Source organism: Pezoporus occidentalis, unplaced genomic scaffold (genome assembly GCF_034315485.1).
Source record: "Pezoporus occidentalis ecotype Australia unplaced genomic scaffold, CSIRO_AGI_Poc_V1 ctg7, whole genome shotgun sequence".
Taxonomy (NCBI): domain Eukaryota; kingdom Metazoa; phylum Chordata; class Aves; order Psittaciformes; family Psittacidae; genus Pezoporus; species Pezoporus occidentalis.
The window spans coordinates 7,750,503-7,770,348 of record NW_026916052.1 but is presented as its reverse complement, the minus strand read 5'-3'; the positions used below and the strand labels follow the sequence as shown (position 1 = coordinate 7,770,348).

Here is a 19,846-nt window from a genome sequence, read left to right as displayed (position 1 = left end):
CCAGCAAAGAATAAAAACCAAAGGAGAAACAAGGAAAAGCAGGTTACTGTTATTTCTGTCAGTAACAGAAGTCACAAGTGTTGGCCAAAGGGTCCCAAATGTTGTACAGCAAAGGGCCAGCTCCATAAAATATGAAGATGGATCACTTGTGCTTCAAACTTGGGTCGTGATCACTGGCATTTGCTTACTTCATTGTCAAGAGTGCTCCCACCCAGCTGCAGATCTGCTGAACACAAATGAAGGTGTGAATAATGTGTCATGAGCAACCAGAGGAGCACAGCAGTTTCTTCCTAGCTATGCGAAAGTGGAAAGATGCAAGCTGGCATCACCAGGGAAGGGCAGGAGCCACAACTCCTTCCCTGAGGAATCCCATGTGCAATTTTTTTCCTGTAAGGATCCCAGAAAAGCAGACGTTAGTACCATTATTTGTGTAAACGATTTTAAAGACTAGAGAATTTCCTGTTACAGGAAAGTTGTAAAATTAAGTTTTTCTGAAAATTATAGAATGATCTCGTATCAAGATTTATGAATTTCAATTAATTGTTCTTTGCAATTTTTTTTTGTCTATAAAAGGTGCAGTTTAGTTTTTTTATCAAATTTACATCTCCAACAAAATTATTTTTAAAAATATTCACCACCCATCTGTCAGATTTATAGTGAAAAGCAAAGGTTTCACATTTTGGTAACCACACTGATCTCTGTAAAGCTTCAATTTAGGAAACATTTTTAAGCAGAAAAGTAAATTAGTGAACACTGAAATGCTCTAAATTTTACCCTATTTCTAACAAAACTGAACCACCATTACCAAATGAAAATGCCAAAATCTTTGCACTTTGAGTATTCCCTGTAAGGCACAAGTCCATTTCATTGTGTTTATAGAAAAATAAATTTTGTGCAACATAGCTTTACTGTTTTACTGATAGCAAGTAAGCTCTCTGTTCTGAATTGATGTCCTAATTTTACTGACTGATTTACTTAATTTCCCAGAGCTTAGATTTCCGAGAAATGGTAAAATTCACCAGCATGGGGCAGTAGTTTGCTACACTGAATTTAAAAGCACAGCTGCCTAGCCACATTTAAGAAGGTTTTATCTATATTTAAAAAGTAACTTCTCTTTGACCTGTAACATACATAACTATTTGCCTTTGTGCAACTGCTATGTTATTTTGTTCCTTTACGCGTCCCTTTTATCCACTTGGATCTCAATCCTGGACACCATCCAAGGAGAGTTAGAAAGGATACTGCAAGCCTGCTAAAGATACCAAGATACAACTCATTCCTCTCTGTCATTTCAGGGCCACCCACCATTGCAGCCTGACCCATCAGTGGTGATGAGTGCACATAATTGTGCTGTTTGGGGCTGAGAGCAAAGGTACAGCAGGTCAGCTCAGTGGGGTGAGCTGCCCTGAAGGCCTCAGGGCTGCTTCACATTCAAACTCCTTCTGTTCATTAGTGGATTAAAAGTGAAGCTTAGGGAGGGAAGGGGCTGAAGCCCCTTTCATGTTCTGTTCAGTAATTATGGTGATATTTGTAAAGCTTTAAATACAGGGGAATCCTGTCTGTAAGGCATACTTCAGGTGTACTGTTCCTTTTGGACTTTGCACACCCGCTGACATTTTCTGTTAGTCTGAGCTCATCTTACATCATTGTGTATTTGCATCTATGACCTTAAGTTGTAATAAATCAAACATTACATGAAGAGTGATGTATGGTACAGTTAATAAACTAGGTTACGTGGTGCTGCCCTCATACACCTATATATATATATGTCCTGGGTTCAGCAGTAGCAGTCATGTTTCTCCTTCTTGGTAGCTGGTGCAGTGCAGTGTTTTGACTTTCGGCCTGGGAGCAGAACTGATAGCGAAGTTTTGGTTTGGCCAAGGACTTTGTGAGCCTCATGCTCTGCCAGGGAGGAGGGGAGGCCAGGAGGAAGCAGAGACAGGACACCTGACCCAAACTGACCAAAGAGGTATTCCATACCACAGCACGTCATGCCCAGGAGGTAACTGGGAGTTAGCCGGAAGGGCTGGGAGACTGCAGAGCTTGGTGGGGCTGGGGGGGGCGAGTTATCGGTCGGCTGGTGGTGAGATGATGTATTCTCTTCCCTTGTTATTTCCTTTATCATTATTATCATTGGTGGTAGCAGCAGTGATTTGTGTTGTACCTTAGTTACTAAACTGTTCTTATCTCAACCCGTGGGAGTTGCATTCTTTTCGATTCTCCTCTCCGTCCCTCCGAGAGCAGGGGGAGAGCAAGAAAAGGGGGGGAAGTGAGCGAACGAATTACCTGACTGGGTTTAAACCACGACAATATATATATATATAAAATATATATATTACTTATTCTCTACTGTATTTTGGAATGGTCCAGGAACTATATTCAGCTGTATAGGGTTGCTCAGGAACTGTACAGTATTTCTCTAAAACAATCAGTCTTTGTTGTTTAAAATCATGTATTCCTAAGGTTTGCTTGTGTGGTAGATCTACTAATTATTTACTGATGAGTCTTTTGAAAAGACTCCAAGAATGTTTTTCCCATCCAGATGTAACTTAAGGGTTTTGTTAGTGTTACCAGCTGCCCTGAGTGCATTAAAGAAAAGCTGTAGCACATGCCTGTGGCAAATTAATGCATCCTTAGGAGACTAGTAAGTCTACTCTAGATGCTTGGTTCCACTCAAGCATTTGGCTGCACAGGGGATTTTGCAGATGTTTTCTTTCCTGAAGATATCTGAGCAGATTCTTCTCTTACCAAAAGCTGGAAACTCCAAAGTAACTGAAGAAATCTCATAGCACATGGTTCCTTTCTTGGACCTTGTCCTTCAATCTAACTGAAATATCTAAAGGGAGAAATGTGTTTTGAGTGTTGGAATTACTCTGACCAGCATGGCTGAACAGTGAAATCTAGTCTAACAGTCTTTTCATAGCTGAAGTTGATTGTTGGTTTGTTTTGTTTTTTTTCCTGTCTGGTAATGTTGTAGCTTTTTATATTGTAAAGCAGGAAGAGTGACTGATAGGAGTCAGAGGAATCCAACTCGGGTACTGTATTGCTTCTGTTGTTGAGCGTTTCCATGCAGAGGGTTCAGATACATTTTGTGCATGCAGATTTAATACCACCAAGTTTGGATTAACCAACATGCCAACTGTGATCATAGTTGTATTGGGGCATCCATCGGTATGTATTTATCAGTGTTTGCCATCACATGCTAGGTGTTTTTCAAGGGCTTAGCTTGTTCTTTTTTAACCTTCCCCTCCCCTGCCCCGAATCCTACTAAATTTTATTACATGGGTAAAAACATGTATCTCTCAACTTTGTTGATACTCCAGCTAAGGTAGGAGTGATAGCACATTTTCTAACCACCTTCTTGGCCTTCAGCCACAACGTCAATGCAGGGCTTTAGCTGGCACATCCATTAGGCTGAGTATCTGTTCTGTGAACAGGTAAGCACAGGTCTCACCACAGGAGATATATGTGTATGTGTATGTGTGTGTGTGTGTGTGTGTGTGTGTTCAGAAAGTGTATATATGTGTTAGAGTTCTCTTAAATTAGAAAGAAGGATGTGTTGGGTGTTGGCAATCTCTGGGTGTCAGTAACCACTGCTGGGCAGCACGGTGATAGACAATTTTGTGTCATTTGGTTTAAACTATTATTCTACTGGTTTAACTGTTTTTTCTGCTCACATAGATCCTATGAAACGCCACCATGACAAAAAAACCCACCCTTCAAGCCGCGGTGTGATAACGGAGCACTTGACCTGCACGTTTTATGCTGTCAACGACAATAAACGGAGCGCTGCCGCCGCTGGCGAACGGCGCTGGCCCGGCCCGCTGGGGTGCTGTGACCGAGACCCGCAAGTCCCGACGCACCGTGAGCGCTGTCCCACCGCCCCGGGAGCTAGCGGCAGAGAAAGCGCGGCCATCCCCCGGCCGGGCCCGGCCCTGCCCAGGGGCGCGGCCAAGGATCACCCGTGCGGGCTCCCGCCCTCGGCAGAGGCTCTGGCGAGGGGCGGGCCCGTCGCCGACTCGCCTCTAGCTGGGGCAGCGGCTGCCGCGCAGGATCCGCGTTGTCGCTCCGCTCCGCGCCCGTCGCCATGAGTGGGGACCCAGTAGTGTTCGTCGCCGCCGCCAGGACGGCCGTGGGTGAGAGAGGGGCCCGGGTATGCGGTGTGTGTGTCCCGCTCCCCGCGCCGCTGCTGATCGCGCTATGTCTTGTGTCCGCCTAGGCTCCTTCAACGGCGGCCTGTCGGCGCTGCCGGCACACGAGCTGGGTGCCGCGGTGATCCGAGAGGTGCTGCGTCGGGCAGGGCTGGCCCCCGCCGAGGTGTCGGAGGTGATCCTGGGGCAGGTCCTCCCCGCAGGTAAGGGGCCGTCTCTCTTCCCGCGGCCCGGTGGCGTTGGCCCGTCTCTTCTCCGCCACGGCCGCATCTCTCCTACGCTGTGGAGCAGCTCGGGGGTCGTGTTTCGCAACGTCGTTCCTTGGTTTAAGAGCGTGGTTCCTTAACAAAGGAGTCGAGCGGCACCTTGGTCCCTTCTCCGTGCTCTCTGGGTGACCAAACTCATCGCTGGGTTTTTGGAAAAGACGTGGTGGGGAGATAGTTTGGGGTTTCTTTAAATCCCCAAGGTAGCTAACTGTGTGTGTGTGAAAATCAGTTTCTTGTCTTTGTTACAGCATCCCTTCTGCGCTGGGCATTCGTCATCTCCTCTCTAAAACTTAGCATCATACATAATGATAACTCTTAAGATTTTAGGAGCGGGTCCTGAGTTTGTGTTTTTGTGCAAGACCCTCCTGTGAGATCTGTGATACCACTTGCTCAGAGACAAGTATTTTGATTTATTGAAAACATGGCTGATGGGGAATTGTTTGTTTTGAGCCATCCCCGGCATTTCCCAGGGTAATGTTCAATCAGCAGTCGTAGGGCAGGTTTGCATTTTAAAGATTGAGCAAGAAAATAAAGGAAATATTTTTGTCTTAAAGCTGATCCAGATTCTTGTATATTTCTAGCTCGCTGAAGGATGTGCTTTCCTTATCCATTTCTTTGCATACAAAGAGCTGGCATTACTCTGGCCTGGGGAGATGCACATGTTTTCTTTGAATATAGCACTCCTTTCTCCATCGGGATTACAACAAAGAATGGAAGCTTTCAGGACTGTCCTTGCATTATTGTGCTTTTGGTTCCCATAGGGACTTTTAGGAAAAGTTGCCTGCTGATGGTGTACAGATGATGTTAAAAAGAAGCCCTTCAGCAAGTAGCAATTTAAATGAGCTCTCCTTTTACACATATACAGCAGGCTAGTGCTAATTTGAAGTTGGTGTTTTATCTGACCTGCCATCAAAGACAGAGATGCAGATGTTAAAGCTGTCAGTAACAAGTCCCATATCTGAACTTGTAGGTATTTCATTAGTCAACAATATAAAGGAAAGAGGTAACCGAGCTCCTATTTACAGGTTACCCCTTGGAACTTCTCTGTCTTCCAGCTGAAGATAGGAGCAAGCTCTATATTTTGATGGAATGAGGGTACCTGTTGTGAGAAGTGTCAAGGCTGATGTTTGTGTTTTAAGAACAAAGGAAATGTGCTGCCTGTTCCTGCAGGTGCTGGCCAGAACCCTGTCCGGCAGGCGAGTGTTGCTGCAGGCATCCCTTACACCGTGCCCGCATGGAGCTGCCAGATGATCTGTGGGTCAGGTTTGAAGGCCGTGTGTCTGGCTGCTCAGTCCATACTGACAGGAGATTCCAGCATCGTGGTTGCAGGCGGCATGGAAAGCATGAGCAAGGTGAAGCAAAGCACTGAACTCACATTGCACTGCCTTACCAGCAACAAACAGCATCACGTTGAAACCCTGTATTTCAAAGCTAATGGGGTAAAGGTTGGACTTGATCATCTTAAAGGTCTTTTTCAACCTAGATGATTCTATGATTCTAACGCTCTAGAGGTAGACTGAAAGAGCAGCTTCAGTTTCTGCACTTAGGAGTGAATTTACACATGCAACAATTGACTTCAGTAGCTTGCTTGCTTTCTTTTCTTGAAACCAAAGACCTGACACTGTAGCTACTGAAAAGGTGCCATGCAAACACATACTTGTTTGCTTGTGACACCTGGCCTAGATGGGGTTTTCTGTGTTGTGAGAAGCCCAAAGAAGGAATAAATGGAAACATTGTTGTTCACCAAACAATTTGAGCTTGGAAAGGAAGCAAAGCACTTTTATTTTGAGGTGTCCATCCTAAGGCTGTATTAAGAAATGGTGCTGGGGCAGCATCTGATGCCTAAGAATGGAGTGGCCTCTTCTGCTGGATGCTGAGAGTAATGTTTGTGTTCACTGGCTGCAGAGTGCAATTGGGAACCACCTAGAGATGAGGGACCAATGGCTGTATGGCCCCAGGAATGATAGATTAAATCTATGGAGAGGGAACACTCGCTGCTTGCTGATCTCCTACTGGGGAGATGAAGAGGCCAAACAGGCCACACCAGCAGGAGACTGGGGGGAGAGACAGAACAGGGAACTGGGGAGATTACCAGGATTTGGGGCAGCAACCTGCATCCCCAAGGCAGGGGTCTGCCTCTTCAGTATACACTGGAGATAGAAACCATCTGACTCCTGTCAAAATACCTTCTTGCAGGCTCCTCATGTCATTCACATGCGAGCTGGGATTAAAATGGGAGAGGCTTCCTTGCAGGACACTATAATCCTCGATGGCCTTACAGATGCTTTCTATCAGTATCATATGGGTATAACAGGTAAGTGGTGACAGTCCAGAAAATGACAGTTAACTCAGAAGGGGGGGACGAATTCACTGATGGGAAGTCTCAGAAATCTGAATTTTCAAATGAGGTGTTTCAAGCTGTCCTTCACTTGTAGTCATGAAAAAGAAAGAAATCCCTAATATTGAAAGGCGTTGAAGGCATTTTCTGCTTTGTAAAGCTACTGGTTTGTTAGGTTTGGTTTGTTTTTTTTCCTGAGCTGTTCTCTCTGCATCTTTTGCATCCCAGCAATCTGACTTAATTTCAGGAAAAATAAACAAGGTAATCCCTGCATGTAACAAGCATTCAGCAACACAGGCTTACACTGTGGAGGAATTAAGTGTAGTGTGCATACACTCAGTTCTGCAACTGCAGGTTGTTGCACCTTTGGATGGGGTAGTGAACCAACTGCTTTTGCAGACCCTGCTTATGAAACAGAGTAACTTCAGAACTGTTCCGTCCTCTGAAGTAGCTGTAGAGAGATCTGAGCATAATAATCCAGAGAAGCAATAGACTAGAAATGCTTGGTTGTATTTGTATTTCATTTGGTGTAACTCCTTTCTGGGAGGTGATCCTGCACAGAAATTCCTACCCTCAAAAGACAACACAGTGGAGAATCATGAGCAAACAAAAGGAGGAAATCTGAATGAAAATGTTCAGCAGGCTCAGCTGCTCGCTACAGCAATCATTAATCACTTTACCTCTGTACTTACAATTTTACATCTTAAAATCTTAGTATTTCCTGATGGCAGTTTGCATTGTGTTCCTATTTCAGCTGAAAATGTGGCCAGTCAGTGTCAAGTCAGCAGAGAGGAACAAGACCAACTTGCGGTACAGTCGCAAAACAGGGCAGAGGCAGCACAGAAAGCTGGCTATTTTACTAAAGAAATCGTTCCTGTTCTTGTACCCTCTAAAAAAGGTAGGTGTGAATGGATAATGAGAGCTGCTTTTAAAGAGAAAAGTCTAGTTTCTGCTGTGTCTCCTCTAATCAGTGGATGATTTCCCACTTGTAAAGCCTTTTCCATAAGCTATTCTGTAAGGACATAGCCTGCTGCTTTGTTTTTCAACTTTCCGGGGTTACTGTTTTAAATAAGGGAAGTAAAGGTGATGTTGAATACTGCTTTGCAGGTCCAATAGAGGTTAAAACAGATGAACACCCTCGACATGGGAGCAACTTGGAAACAATGGCAAAGTTAAAGCCCTGTTTTCTGACAGATGGAACTGGGACAGTAACAGCAGGCAATGCTTCAGGTTGGTCCATCTGGCTAAAACTGAAATGGCAAAGGGCAGTAGCTGCTTGTGGCTCAAGGCAGGGTCTCTGCAAGGGGTTTGACTGCCATGTGGTTACTGCTGAATGCATTTTGCAAGATATGGCAACGTGTTTGACAACATCGTGGAACTCAAATACTAACTGTGGTGGAGGGTTTCTTTACAGATGAGTTGGTTTTGTTTGCTTACTTTCTATGAAGCAATATGAGTGTTTAGACAATTACAGCAATACCTGATAGGCTGGAACAAATAGAAACTACTTTCTCTCTTTTTCAAACTAGCTGTCCAGTGGTTGCTAATACTGCAGGTCTGGGCAAAGAAAAACTTAACATTTGTGTCTGAAAATGTTGCTCCTGTGGGAATAACTCTCCTGCCACAGGCAGCTTTAAAATGTCTTCCTTGGTCCTTCTGCTGCCTCTTCCAAAGTCTGCCTGATAAATCTGATGTGCTCCTTCTTCAGATTGTGCCTCAATTCTTACCCCTGCTGCTTTCCACATGGAATCACAAACATGTCTCATTTACAGCAGTGTACTTAAGATGCCCGTTTTAAGCCTTTGTGTCAGAGGTCAGACTTGGCTGATCTGAATGGTACTGACCTAAATCAACAAAAGATCTGTGATTTTTGTTTTGTCTAGATTGTGAAGTGGGAAAAGGTGGTACAGCACAAGCCACAAAACCCAGCAAATACATACAAGTTGTTTGTCATTCCACAGGTATCAATGATGGAGCTGCGGCTGTAATTCTAATGAAGAAATCAGAAGCTGCTAGGAGAGGTCTTATGCCTTTGGCTCGGATTGTATCTTGGGCTCAGACAGGCATAGACCCATCCATAATGGGAGTAGGGCCCATTTCAGCAATAAGACAAGCTGTAAGTAATTATCTATATCTATTATTTAAAAGTTTGTTTGTAATTGTTTTTATACACAATAAACATTTTTAGTTTAAATTGTAGAACAGACAAATGTATTTAACAATACCTATCATTTTATAGCTACTCTGAAAAAGGACACACTACTTCTTAATGTAGATTTTGTATTGTGTGTTATCAAACACTTCACATCTACCAGTTTCTCTCTTCAGGACTTCATGGTATCACTTCACAGTGAGAGACTGTCTAGGCCATGCACTTTAGTGTTACAGCAACATAGTAAATCTTAAAGAGTGAACAGTTTCCAATCTCTCTCCACAATAATACCCAGTAGCAAGAGGCCCTCCTCCTGGACTGTAGCATTGGTGGTGCACCAGTTTGGTGAGCTGTTTGTCAAACAGCATTGCTCTGCTTGATTCTACTGATAAAAGCATTGTTGTTAGAAACCGAGTGAGCGCAAGTAAAAATGTAGAGATATAAAACATGCCTACGCCTGCCCCCAAGCAGGCAATTGCACTGCAAGGGTTTCTCAAGTGACAACACGAGCCAAACCATCTTCCCAAACAGCCTGTCTTCCAGTGGAGACTTTCAACTTCAAGGCAGGAGAGACTGGACAAGTTACACTTGACAGCATCACTAATGGTCATTTCTCTATCTCCTGTGTAAAAATCTGCATTAAACATAGAATCTCTAATGGGACCAGACTCGTGACCTGAAAAAAAACCCACTTTTAATCTAAAATCTGCTTTTGAAAACAAGTGCTTGTCTGTTAAGGGCAGCACAGCCAGTTTGACTCCTACAGTTGCACTACCACCACTGCGTAAAATTAGTCAAGCTTTTTTAAGAGCACCCAGCAGGTTATGGCACATTGCACTGACTTCTGCTGACACCAAAGTTTTGTCTTTTGCCTTCACGAATTCTGTCATCATCCCCGGCTATAAAAAACCCCAAATCTGTTTCCTTCATCTTTTTAGAAGTGTTGGCTTCAATTCACAGCATTAAAATCCTACAGAAAACTTTCTCTGGTGCTGAGGAAGACCTAAAAGATAACAAGACCTCTGTTTATTTTGTTTTCTCAGATTGGCAAAGCCAGCTGGACTCTGGAACAAGTTGACCTCTTTGAAATTAATGAAGCCTTTGCATCAGTGGCTGTTGCAATAGCAAAAGAGCTGAAAGTAAATCCAGAAAAGGTATTGGGATACATTTGAGGCCATGATTAGTTTGCCTCCTCTAATTCAAAGTTATTATACTCAGTGCACCTGAATCACATTCCAAACAAGCAAGAACAGTCCTCTTGCAATCACTTTGTCATGAGAAAAACAGGAACACTAGTGTTTCCTCACACTGCTTAGCAGCAGGCTGGCTTTGCTAGCAGGCATGGTTTCCAAGCAAACAGGCCCTAACTTCATTATAGTGGATTTGTAAGCAGATCTAAGTAACTGCTTGGGCACACTTGTAATTACAACTTCAAACACTGAACTTCTTGATGCAGTGTACTTGCCACTGTACCCTTCTGGTGATGGCAAAATGCATGGGTATTACTCTCCCCTCCTTAATTTCACCTGATGTTCAAGGAATAAAGATGGACCCCTTTCAGAAGAAATACTAACAGCAGTTGCATCCATGTTCAGTTTTTCCTTGAAATGGTGGTAGCTGACATTTTGAGGACTATATCCAGTGAAGTCATTCATGTTGAAACTCAGCTAAGCTTGTTAAATGATTTCTTAACCTGACCTTTGGTATTGGCTCTTGTGTTTTAGGTTAATATCCAAGGTGGAGCCATTGCTCTTGGCCACCCTCTCGGTGCCTCCGGTTGCCGCATCCTTGTTACTCTCCTACATGCACTGGACCGAACTGGTGGAAAACGTGGTGTTGCTGCTCTTTGTATAGGAGGAGGAATGGGAATAGCTATGTGTGTTGAGAGATGAGCATGAGTGAATAGCTAATGTGAACGAGTGTTTGAAGCTCCCTAATAAACTTCTAATCATAGAGCTTAGTTTGTGTTGCTTAAATCAAGTGAGCTTACTCCCTTACTTCTCGCCACTCCGTAACTCTGCCTTGACAGACTAGTGGCTACTGTAGGCACCTCAGTTGTTACACATGAGCTTAAATTCTCACTGCGAGAACAAACATTTTTCAAAGCAAGGTTGGTCCACAAGAAAATAGCAGCAGCATTCAAGCACCTGTTTTATTAACATTTTAGTTACAAGAGTGGGAAGTGTAAGTAAGTTAGACAAACATAAATAAAACCTAAGTTACTCTTCAAGCGCTCCAGAGTGAACTGCATCCTCGTAGCACCCTCTCTCTTCTTTAGGTTCAGGGTGCAGTTTAATAAGGTCATCAATTCGAAGAATAGTAATTGCCGCTTCTGTGGCAAACTTCAGGCTCTTGGTTTTGACCATGGTTGGTTCAAAGACACCAGCTTGCTTGTTATCGCGAGGTTTTCCATTGATCAAGTCAAGACCAATCCTGCAAAGAAACAGTCAGATGGAGAGATTAGAAAAGGTAGAAATATAGTTGGGAATATGCTGTTCAGCTAGTACTAGTTCCCAGTCACACGTACACGGGACTGAAGGCCAGAAAGTTCAGGGATAACCTGCACCCTTTGTTCCACATGCAAATAAATCACAGAATGGTTTGGGTTGTAAAGGACCTTAAGATCATGTAGTTCCAACCCCTCTGCCATGGAAAGGGACACCTCACGCTAGACCAGGTTGCCTGAGGCTCTGTCCAACAGGGCCTTGAACACTGCCAGGGAAGAAGCATTTAATACTTCTTTGGGCAGCCTGTTCCAGGGCCTCACCATCCTCACAGGAAATAACTGCACACTTCAGTAAACTGACAAGCCACCACTCCACATTTAACAGCCTGCCGACAGGCAGATACTTGCCATTTCAGGTTTTTGCGATCTGGGTTAACTTGAGCCTCGTTGTGGAATGCTCTCAACTTTGCAACAAGATCTGTGGCGTCCTGAGCAGCATTCACTGCCAGTGTGTTTGGAATTATCAGGAGGGACCTTGCAAATTCTGCTATTGCAAGCTGCTCACGTGATCCCTAGGAAGAGGAAAAAGGTTCTAAACCCATTGTTGAAATAAGAAACAATATAGCTGCAATCAAAGCTGACAATAGCAGGTAGGGGTTTTCACACACAAACCCTGGTTTTGGGGCAAAGAGCCATATATTCTAATTTTCACAGAAAGAATAATTACTATCCTCCACTTTAAAGCACCATTTTACTCTTAAGATCGTGCAGGTTTTATTGACTGTGGAACCAACTTCTAGGAGAAAAAAGAAATGCCTGAAAATTCACACTTTCCTAGGGTAACACAGACAAATTGTTACTTCTTCCTGCAAGACTTACCATGCTGGTTGCATAATTTTCAAGATATATTGAAAGTGCTGCCTCTACAGCACCACCACCTGGGACAACAGACTTGGATTCCAATACCCTTTTAACAACACAGAGGGCATCATGTATAGACCGTTCCATTTCATCACACATGAAGTCGTTAGCTCCTCGTAAGATAATTGACGCTGAAGTACGAGCCTTTGTACTAGGGAAAAAAGGAATGAGAAGTCAGCTGTGTTGAACTGAATGTAAATAAACTTTTGTTGCTACAAGTTTTCTTCTAAAGCCAAATTCAGTTAAGCCAGATTCTTTCAATGTTTAGTTTACCCATCAAATTGGGGCAAAATGTTATCAGATACTGAGAAAGCTCCCTCTTGCATAGGCATTAAGTGAGCAAATGACTGCCAACATTACAGTGTAATAGTCATGTAACCACCATGCAAGCATCAGGGTCAGGGTATTTCATTCACACACAAGACTGCAGGAGACTGAACACTGAGAAGAGATACTGAAGCAGTGGGAAAAGATACTATCTGAGGTACATTCCTCTTAAACAGATACTTCAGTCCTCAGGAAACAGACAGCAGCGGCATACTAAAACTTCAAGGGAAAGTTCTATGTGTGGACAGCCAGTGACTGTTGCTTTTCTTACCCATTAAACACAAAAAACTTTCAACAGTAACTGTCCATTTCATAGTACCAAGTGGGTGACTGATTCAATGAAACCAGCACAAATAAACTGTCTTTATTACAAATGGTCAGATTTAGCTAGCACCACCTTATTCAGATGGAATTACTCAGATAGTAACTGTTTCCCTTTACTGCCTCTGTAAATGGAAGCCAGCTTGGAAAAATGTATTTATAAACAGAACTGTAAGTGAAGTCTATCCAGCCATCTGATTTTTCATACATTATGGTTGATGAAACAGGTGCCCAGCCCCAGCAGAAGAGATTAAATACTTTCACCTCCTATCTGCAGTGGACTTTCCCATGCATATAATTACTCATATCGTTGAGATAGCATGGAAGTAAATAAATGGGATTTTGCATCAAACTTAGTTGAAGATGCACACAAAACTGAGTACTTTAAAAAGGATTCTTACTTCTTGATCAAGATCAGTTCATCATCACAGATTCTTTCTTGAATCACCTCTTCTGCTTGTCCCAGCATTAATGCCTCAAAACTCTCCTCACCCTCAAGGTTTGCAAGGGTTGAACATATGGTCGCTTTAACAAAGAAAGAAGTTAAATTTAGCCTTCCATGCCAGCACATCCTTTGCCAACTTCCCAGAACAAGCATACAGAATGAAAACAGCTCATGTGCTTTCTCATAATGAAAATGCTTTCCTGCAAATTCAAGAATTTGCATAAATTGACACAAATGTATACCAGATTTTTTTCCAGTATGTATTGAATGACTTAGGAGTTCTTTCTTGAACAATCTGAACAATGTACTTAACACAACTGTCCAAACAGAGGCTCATGAATGTGCGCTCAAAAAAGACTTCTATATCAATACAGATTCTGGCTCATTTCCACAAGAGGACACTCTTCCCAGTGAGAGGCAGCATTTTGTCCTCCTCCTCAACCACCCCCTGTAAACCTTCTGCAGTCAACTCTTACGATACTCATCTACTTTGACAGAAGTATCAGTAAAGCTGTAACTTACTTAAAGTAACTAAGAAGGGCGTCTCAGCTCTACTCATCCTCTCCTTGCATGCTTTGCATGTTAGGAAGCTGTATTTTGAAGATTAGTTACTATATACATACCTCCAGATGCCTTAGCAATCCGCTTAAGGTCCTTCTTCACAACTCTTCGTACTGCCATAGCACCAGCATCAACAAAGTATTTCAGACACATATCATCAATACCGCCAGTGGTGAGAATCACATTGGCACCAGTCGCCAAAATCTTCTGGATCCTTTCTTTGGTAATATCTAACTCTCTGCAAGTATAAAGTTAAAGTTATAAAAGCATATTTAAAAATCTAAAATCACATTCTGTCAACCCATTTCCCAAAATCTTAATGCGGAGCTCTGCAAGAAGGGACCACTGCACAAACTTGGATCTCTCTAAAAGCCTGACTTAATACTAGTTCTGCCCCACAGAAGTGAAGACTTTTACCATTAGTATTTGGTATTTGTGGAAATCTTAACATTTATAACTCTTTTACCTCTTGCACTCAGCCAAAGTTACACTGAAACACCTCAGCTGGAGAGGCAAATAAAGCTTGTAAAGCCCCACTGTCCCAGTTACTCAAGCTTCCACACACACCTCTGCCTTATCAGGTCCAGCTTCTCAGGATCCGAGATAACAATCTGAACACCAAGCTTCATCTTTGCTTTCTGCAAGCTGAAGTCAAGGCATGCAATCTTTGCATTAACTATTCTCTTGGTCATACCTGACGAGCAAAAACAAGAAAGCAAAGAGATTTTGTAAAACTGAGTTAACAATGTCAAGTCAGCAGTGGAGATTAAAACTGGTGTTACTTTCACATTTCAGATCTCTACCCAGTTTGCTTCTCCACCACCAGTTCTGCCCTAGTACAGAAAAACGCTAATAAAGACTCCCAAGAATTTTTTTTTTTAAATTTCTCCTGTGACCTGTTACCTTTTTCCCGAACCCATCCCCAGAATGGGAATGACCATGAAAAGCTGACCCATCAGTCTCACATCCTTTAGGTTACCTAATCACAACACAGCTCTGCTAAGTGTAACAGTTCCCTACAAAACAGCCATTGGCTCCCCACAAAGCAGGCACTTATGTTCCAAAAAAAAATAAAATAAAAAAAATCAGTGTTACCATGCTAAACCCAAGCTAGGAAAACCACAGTACCTTACAGACTAGTTGGCAGACCGTAGCCTAGAAACCACTAGTGAAGCAGTAAGTTTTTTTTGGGTTCTTGTCCAATTGGTCTGGAATTGAAAACCCAATGATTTACAACTAATGCAATCAGTAAGAAGATGCATGCAGGACAAGTAAGAGGACCGAGTTCACACAAAAGCTTTCTGAAACGTGGCATATTCTTACCCTGTGAGCCCACCACGCAGTTCAGAGCATAACCGTTCACAAGTATGCTCTCCTTTTGGCTGCGGCCATGTGCCTTCAGAACATTAACAGAGTTGATTGGGTACCGAGCCTGACCCTTCTGGTCAGTGTATTTAACTGCCAGTGCTGCATCCACCACCATATTAGCAAAGAAATCACCATCACTAACATGTCGTTAAGGTTATAACTGAAGAAGAAAACCACTATTATGCTTAAAGGGAAAAAAAAAAAAAAGTCACTGACAGTGCCCAAACTGAGTCAAAAACTGCTTCCAAAGAAGAACTACTGAAAGGCATGGAGTGCAAGCTTTCTTTACCACAGCTTTAAAGGAACAAGTAATTCTTAACACAAACACTGGTAAGAAAATTAGGGCAGGCTAGTGTAATGCATACGTTTTATACACCTAGTTCCTCAACAAAACTACCTATCCTGTGGTCAGTCTCCATTCCCTTGTTAGCAGAAAAGCTAAAATGCAGTGTTTTCTGTGACTATGGAGTTAAAGGCAACCTTCCTCCCTGTAGTTTCACTTCCCAGGTAGTTGACTTCTGTAACACATGCTTCCGTTTACAAAATTCCTTCCTAGTCTCATTAACATGCAATGTCATAAGGAAATAATATGCTGTTAAAGCCATAGTTGTCACTAACCAGGTTTACATAAATCAGAAGAGTCTGGACATCTTTTCCCATGGCAGAAAATAGTATCTGTGAAACATGTTTCACGCCCATTATAAGAATGACAGCTTGAATACTATACCCCAGTCATAAAAACTGTTGCAAAGGCAACCAGCCTAGCTAGCTACTTAAGCTCTTCAATCAATCCCTCTCTTCATCAAGTTAAAGGATACATTCCTATAATTTTAGAAGACATTGATGTTTTAGCAGCATTAATTAGGCAGTCCCTGCCCAATTCATCTGTGTTAATAATAAGATTTTCATTGATGTAGCGAACTGCTTCCCTGTAGAATAAATATAAATACCAGTAAAGAACTCCACCCCCACAAAAAGACAAAAATCTTCCATGTTTTCAGCCCTTCTAAATGTTACCTCAAAGAACACAGGGATAAAAGCAATTCATCTTCTAGGATAGGAAAATGGCATTTTTATGTGATTACAGATATGTGAAATTTAAACAAAAGAACCTACACCCCCACCAACCAACACCCCAGCACCCCCTCAACAAAACACCATATCCACTTTGCACCAAGTCTCTATTAAGGGAGTCACAAATACAGATACACAAACAGCATGCAGTTATTGTACCTTAAAGAACACAATGTACTTCAACTGTTTCTTACTTGCAAGCAAGTCGGTATCCACCAATAATGGAGGTAGGATGGATTTTCTGTTTGACCAGCTCATCTGCGTTTTTCAGAAGTTCTGCAGCAATAATTACCTGTTTGGAATACAAACACTAAATACACATATTCCATACACGCACAATAACTTCCTGTTGGCATTAAGTGCATTGTAGAATCACAAATAGTTATCCAATGTCTACTCAGTGGAAGCAAGTACTTAGAATTGGAACTAGTTTCTGACACCAGGCAAAAGCCACATCATTTTGCCTGTCCCAAAGATGCCAAAATCTCAAGTGAGTTTTCAACACACGACATCTTTGTTAGTCCTTAGCACTTAAATTTCACATGGTTTTTAAAAATTAAAAACGTTATTTCAGAACCTATCCCCAACCTTTACAAAGGAAAAAATAAATAATGAAACTGCACTATGCAGTCCCTTCCAGAACATCAGCTGCATATGAAAACTAGCACCTCTAAAAAAACCCACAGATTGAAGCTCTTTGCTCAGTAATCTATGTAAAAAAACCTGCTTAGTCAACCTCAAGGTTTTTCATTCTATATAGTTGATCAACACTGCACCAAGACTCATAATGGAGAAATCAAAAGCAGCACTCTGGTAACAGAACACTGACTTTCGGTCTATCTGCCTGTAAAGCTTTCTACGTACCACTGAGGTTGTTCCGTCGCCAACTTCTTTGTCTTGCAGGTCTGCCAGCTCACAAAGAACTTTTGCAGCAGGATGTTCCACTTCCAGCAGTTTCAGGATGGTTGCACCATCATTAGTAATGGTCACATCCTAATTTTCAGAAATGAAATATGCACATGAAGTGTATTTCTATTACATTTTGACTATTGTGTTTCATAACATTCATACAAATGAATGAGGTTTTTTATTTTGCAAACTTCCTTATATTAAAACCATTTATACCAAACGTCTACTGCTGTTTTTTTTTAACCAGGAGTCCCACTGTAGCAACAGAAATGTCACTGCTGTTATCACACAAGTCTTTATGTTACAAAATCTCATAAAACATTTTGGACACACCAGATTAGCAGCAGTGCTGCTCACCTCCAATATAATATTTCATTACAGCTGCCTGTAAAATGGCAAACTTGCCTTTGCTTGTAATATTTTAAAATATGAAATACTGCTTTAAAATTGTTCTGATACTATTTGGATTTTTTATTATTTCTCCTAATGTGGAAACCAAGATATGCAAGTCAATGCCACCACAAGGCCTGACTTTAACTGTGATATTTATTCCCTGTTAAGTTGCCCAATACTTTTTAAGTGGTGACAAGAATTTACACATTGAAAGTAAACAACTGTACCACATGAACTGCAGTAGCAGATTAAACCGAAATGATGTAGCATACATTACCAAATGCTCAGTTTTACCACAGTTCTCCTCCTATACTGTGTCAGAACTACTGAAAAAGCCAGGCATGAACATATCCAACCTAGGAAGTACACTAAGTGGAAGCACTTCTACACAGGAATGCAAGTCCTCCTGACACTTCTTAAGGAAAGCTGACTTACCCCAATATCATCCACCAACATCTTATCCAGGCCAACTGGACCAAGAGAACTCTTCACAATATTGGCAATAGCAGATGCCGCAGTAACTGAACAAGAAGAAAAGAAGTTTTATCTTTCCAACTTTAGGGCAATTCAGGTTTACAAGAAAATGCCTCAAGAACCTGCTACTTAGAAACCTGACAGCGGCCTAATTTAGGATTAGGTTTCAGCCAACCTAAACTAATAGCTGGTTGCCACTAAACAATACAATCTGTGCCAAAGCTCACTCTGCCCCCCCAGGCTGGCTCAGCTAACTAATCTGGCACAACTGATTGAGCAGAAGATTCACTTCCTGCCGTCTTGGTAAGATGGAAGACACTACCCAGGATCAGAAGAGCAGTGGTGGTAGCTTAGAAAAGGTTGGTAGGACTATTTATTTTGTCAGCAGCAAGTCATGCCATGAAACTTCACTCTCATTTACTCCTCAGTTCCAGACAGACACAGAACAACAGTATCACCATGTATCAATTACTAACACATCTTTCTGTCCCAATCAGGTCTGTGACTGAAACAAAACTTACAAAACCTCTAACACAGTGGCTTGTTTAAAAGGATGTTCTGCCAACTTCATATAGGAAAAAGATACAATCAACCTTTTCCTTCAGACCGTGGCAACCTTTTCTTTATCCCACAAGCATAGCCACTTAATCTGGAAGTTGAAAAAGTGGTAGTATAATGGGAATAGCTGTAACTCAGATCTGCCCCTTGATCTTCAAACAGCATAAAGAGTTTTTATGTTGTTTTGGAGGAGTAATAGCTTTCTGAAACAACCATTATATCAAAGATGCCATTTCAAGGTAGAATCTTAGCCATAGATTAAGGTTGCTTTTATACTAAGTGTTCTGCCTAAAGTATTGCCAGAACTGCCATGACTCTCACAACAGTCAGGAAGCAGGTCTTCAGCTTCTTCCTTTGCCTTTTATCCACTAACTGAGAACAGTCTCGAAACTTGCAGCCTTCCCTCAAGGCCTGGGATAAAAAGCCTGAGAGATATGGAACGTTTTTGAAAACTACATAAGAAAACGCTGATCTTGAGGATGCTCCCCAGTTTCAAAAGCAGGCTATATCCCCGTGTTGGGGAGCAGGAAGGCTCCCCAGCGGCCCTTTCCCCATTAAGGTTCCTTCGCCAATCTGCAGGCCTCGCCGGCTCACGCCCTATAGGGTCTGGATAGAACCGCGCAGACCTCTGGCCAGCAGCGGCCCCCCCCCCAGTGGGTGCTTCTACCAAGGAAAAGGTCCGCGGGGTCAACTCGCCGCTGAAGCGCGGCGGGAGCCCCCAGTCTCTTCGTGGAGGATCCGGAGCAGCTCTCCCTATGGCCTCCAGTGGCCGGCACTGAGACTCTGGCGGGAGGGGGAGGCCTCTACCGGACAAGTGCAGAGTTGAGGAAGCACATGGCGGCGGTAACGGCTGCGCCATGTTACCTTCTTCTTGCCCCTCCCCGCACCACTCCGCCAGGCCACGCCGGCAGAGGTGCGGCCGTTACCGTTCTGCGTGCGGATGGTATCGCCGCTGGTCCTGTCGCCGAAAACAGCGAGGGGTCCCTCCAAAGCCGCCATCTTCCCGCCCGGCCGCCGCGCCACAGGGAGAGCAGGGGCCGCTAGGCTATCCACGGACTGGACAGAGCACCGCTAAGGCCGATGGATACACCCCCTTCCCGGCACAGCGCAGACGGGCAGCGCACGGCTCTGCACGCACGGGA

General features: G+C 43.0%; 2 protein-coding genes and 1 non-coding gene across 3 annotated transcripts; 1 reads left to right on the top strand and 2 right to left on the bottom strand.

Moving 5' to 3' along the window:
* The first annotated feature begins 3,977 nt into the window (after positions 1-3,977).
* Positions 3,978-10,862, top strand: ACAT2 (acetyl-CoA acetyltransferase 2). The gene is made up of 9 exons (XM_062641905.1): positions 3,978-4,136; positions 4,220-4,354; positions 5,588-5,769; positions 6,614-6,731; positions 7,510-7,653; positions 7,863-7,985; positions 8,717-8,871; positions 9,951-10,061; positions 10,632-10,862. Exons 1-9 carry the CDS (start codon positions 4,088-4,090, stop codon positions 10,797-10,799), a joined length of 1,185 nt encoding a protein of 394 aa, XP_062497889.1. The 5' UTR covers positions 3,978-4,087; the 3' UTR covers positions 10,800-10,862.
* Positions 10,863-11,045: 183 nt separating this feature from the next.
* On the bottom strand, positions 11,046-19,784 carry TCP1 (t-complex 1). Its single transcript, XM_062641904.1, has 12 exons — positions 19,631-19,784; positions 18,108-18,193; positions 17,235-17,363; positions 16,565-16,662; positions 16,115-16,225; positions 15,252-15,433; positions 14,496-14,622; positions 13,991-14,166; positions 13,324-13,447; positions 12,233-12,425; positions 11,762-11,925; positions 11,046-11,340 (listed from the first exon to the last, which is right to left on the bottom strand). The coding sequence occupies exons 1-12, from the start codon at positions 19,701-19,703 to the stop codon at positions 11,127-11,129; spliced, it is 1,677 nt and encodes a 558-aa protein (XP_062497888.1). The 5' UTR covers positions 19,704-19,784; the 3' UTR covers positions 11,046-11,126.
* Positions 18,694-18,829, bottom strand: LOC134175741 (small nucleolar RNA SNORA29). The gene has a single exon (XR_009969133.1). It is a non-coding gene; the product is annotated as a small nucleolar RNA SNORA29 (small nucleolar RNA).
* Positions 19,785-19,846: the final 62 nt, after the last annotated feature.

Coding starts and splice junctions, on each gene's coding strand:
- ACAT2 (XM_062641905.1), top strand. CDS start 4,088: ATGAGTGGGGACCCAGTAGTGTTCGTCGCCGCCGCCAGGACGGCCGTG. Junction 4,355..5,587: donor GGGGCAGGTCCTCCCCGCAG/GTAAGGGGCCGT, acceptor CTGTTCCTGCAG/GTGCTGGCCAGAACCCTGTC. Junction 6,732..7,509: donor GTATCATATGGGTATAACAG/GTAAGTGGTGAC, acceptor TTCCTATTTCAG/CTGAAAATGTGGCCAGTCAG.
- TCP1 (XM_062641904.1), bottom strand. CDS start 19,703: ATGGCGGCTTTGGAGGGACCCCTCGCTGTTTTCGGCGACAGGACCAGC. Junction 17,364..18,107: donor TGTTGGTGGATGATATTGGG/GTAAGTCAGCTT, acceptor TCTGAAAATTAG/GATGTGACCATTACTAATGA. Junction 14,623..15,251: donor CTGCGTGGTGGGCTCACAGG/GTAAGAATATGC, acceptor TTTGCTCGTCAG/GTATGACCAAGAGAATAGTT.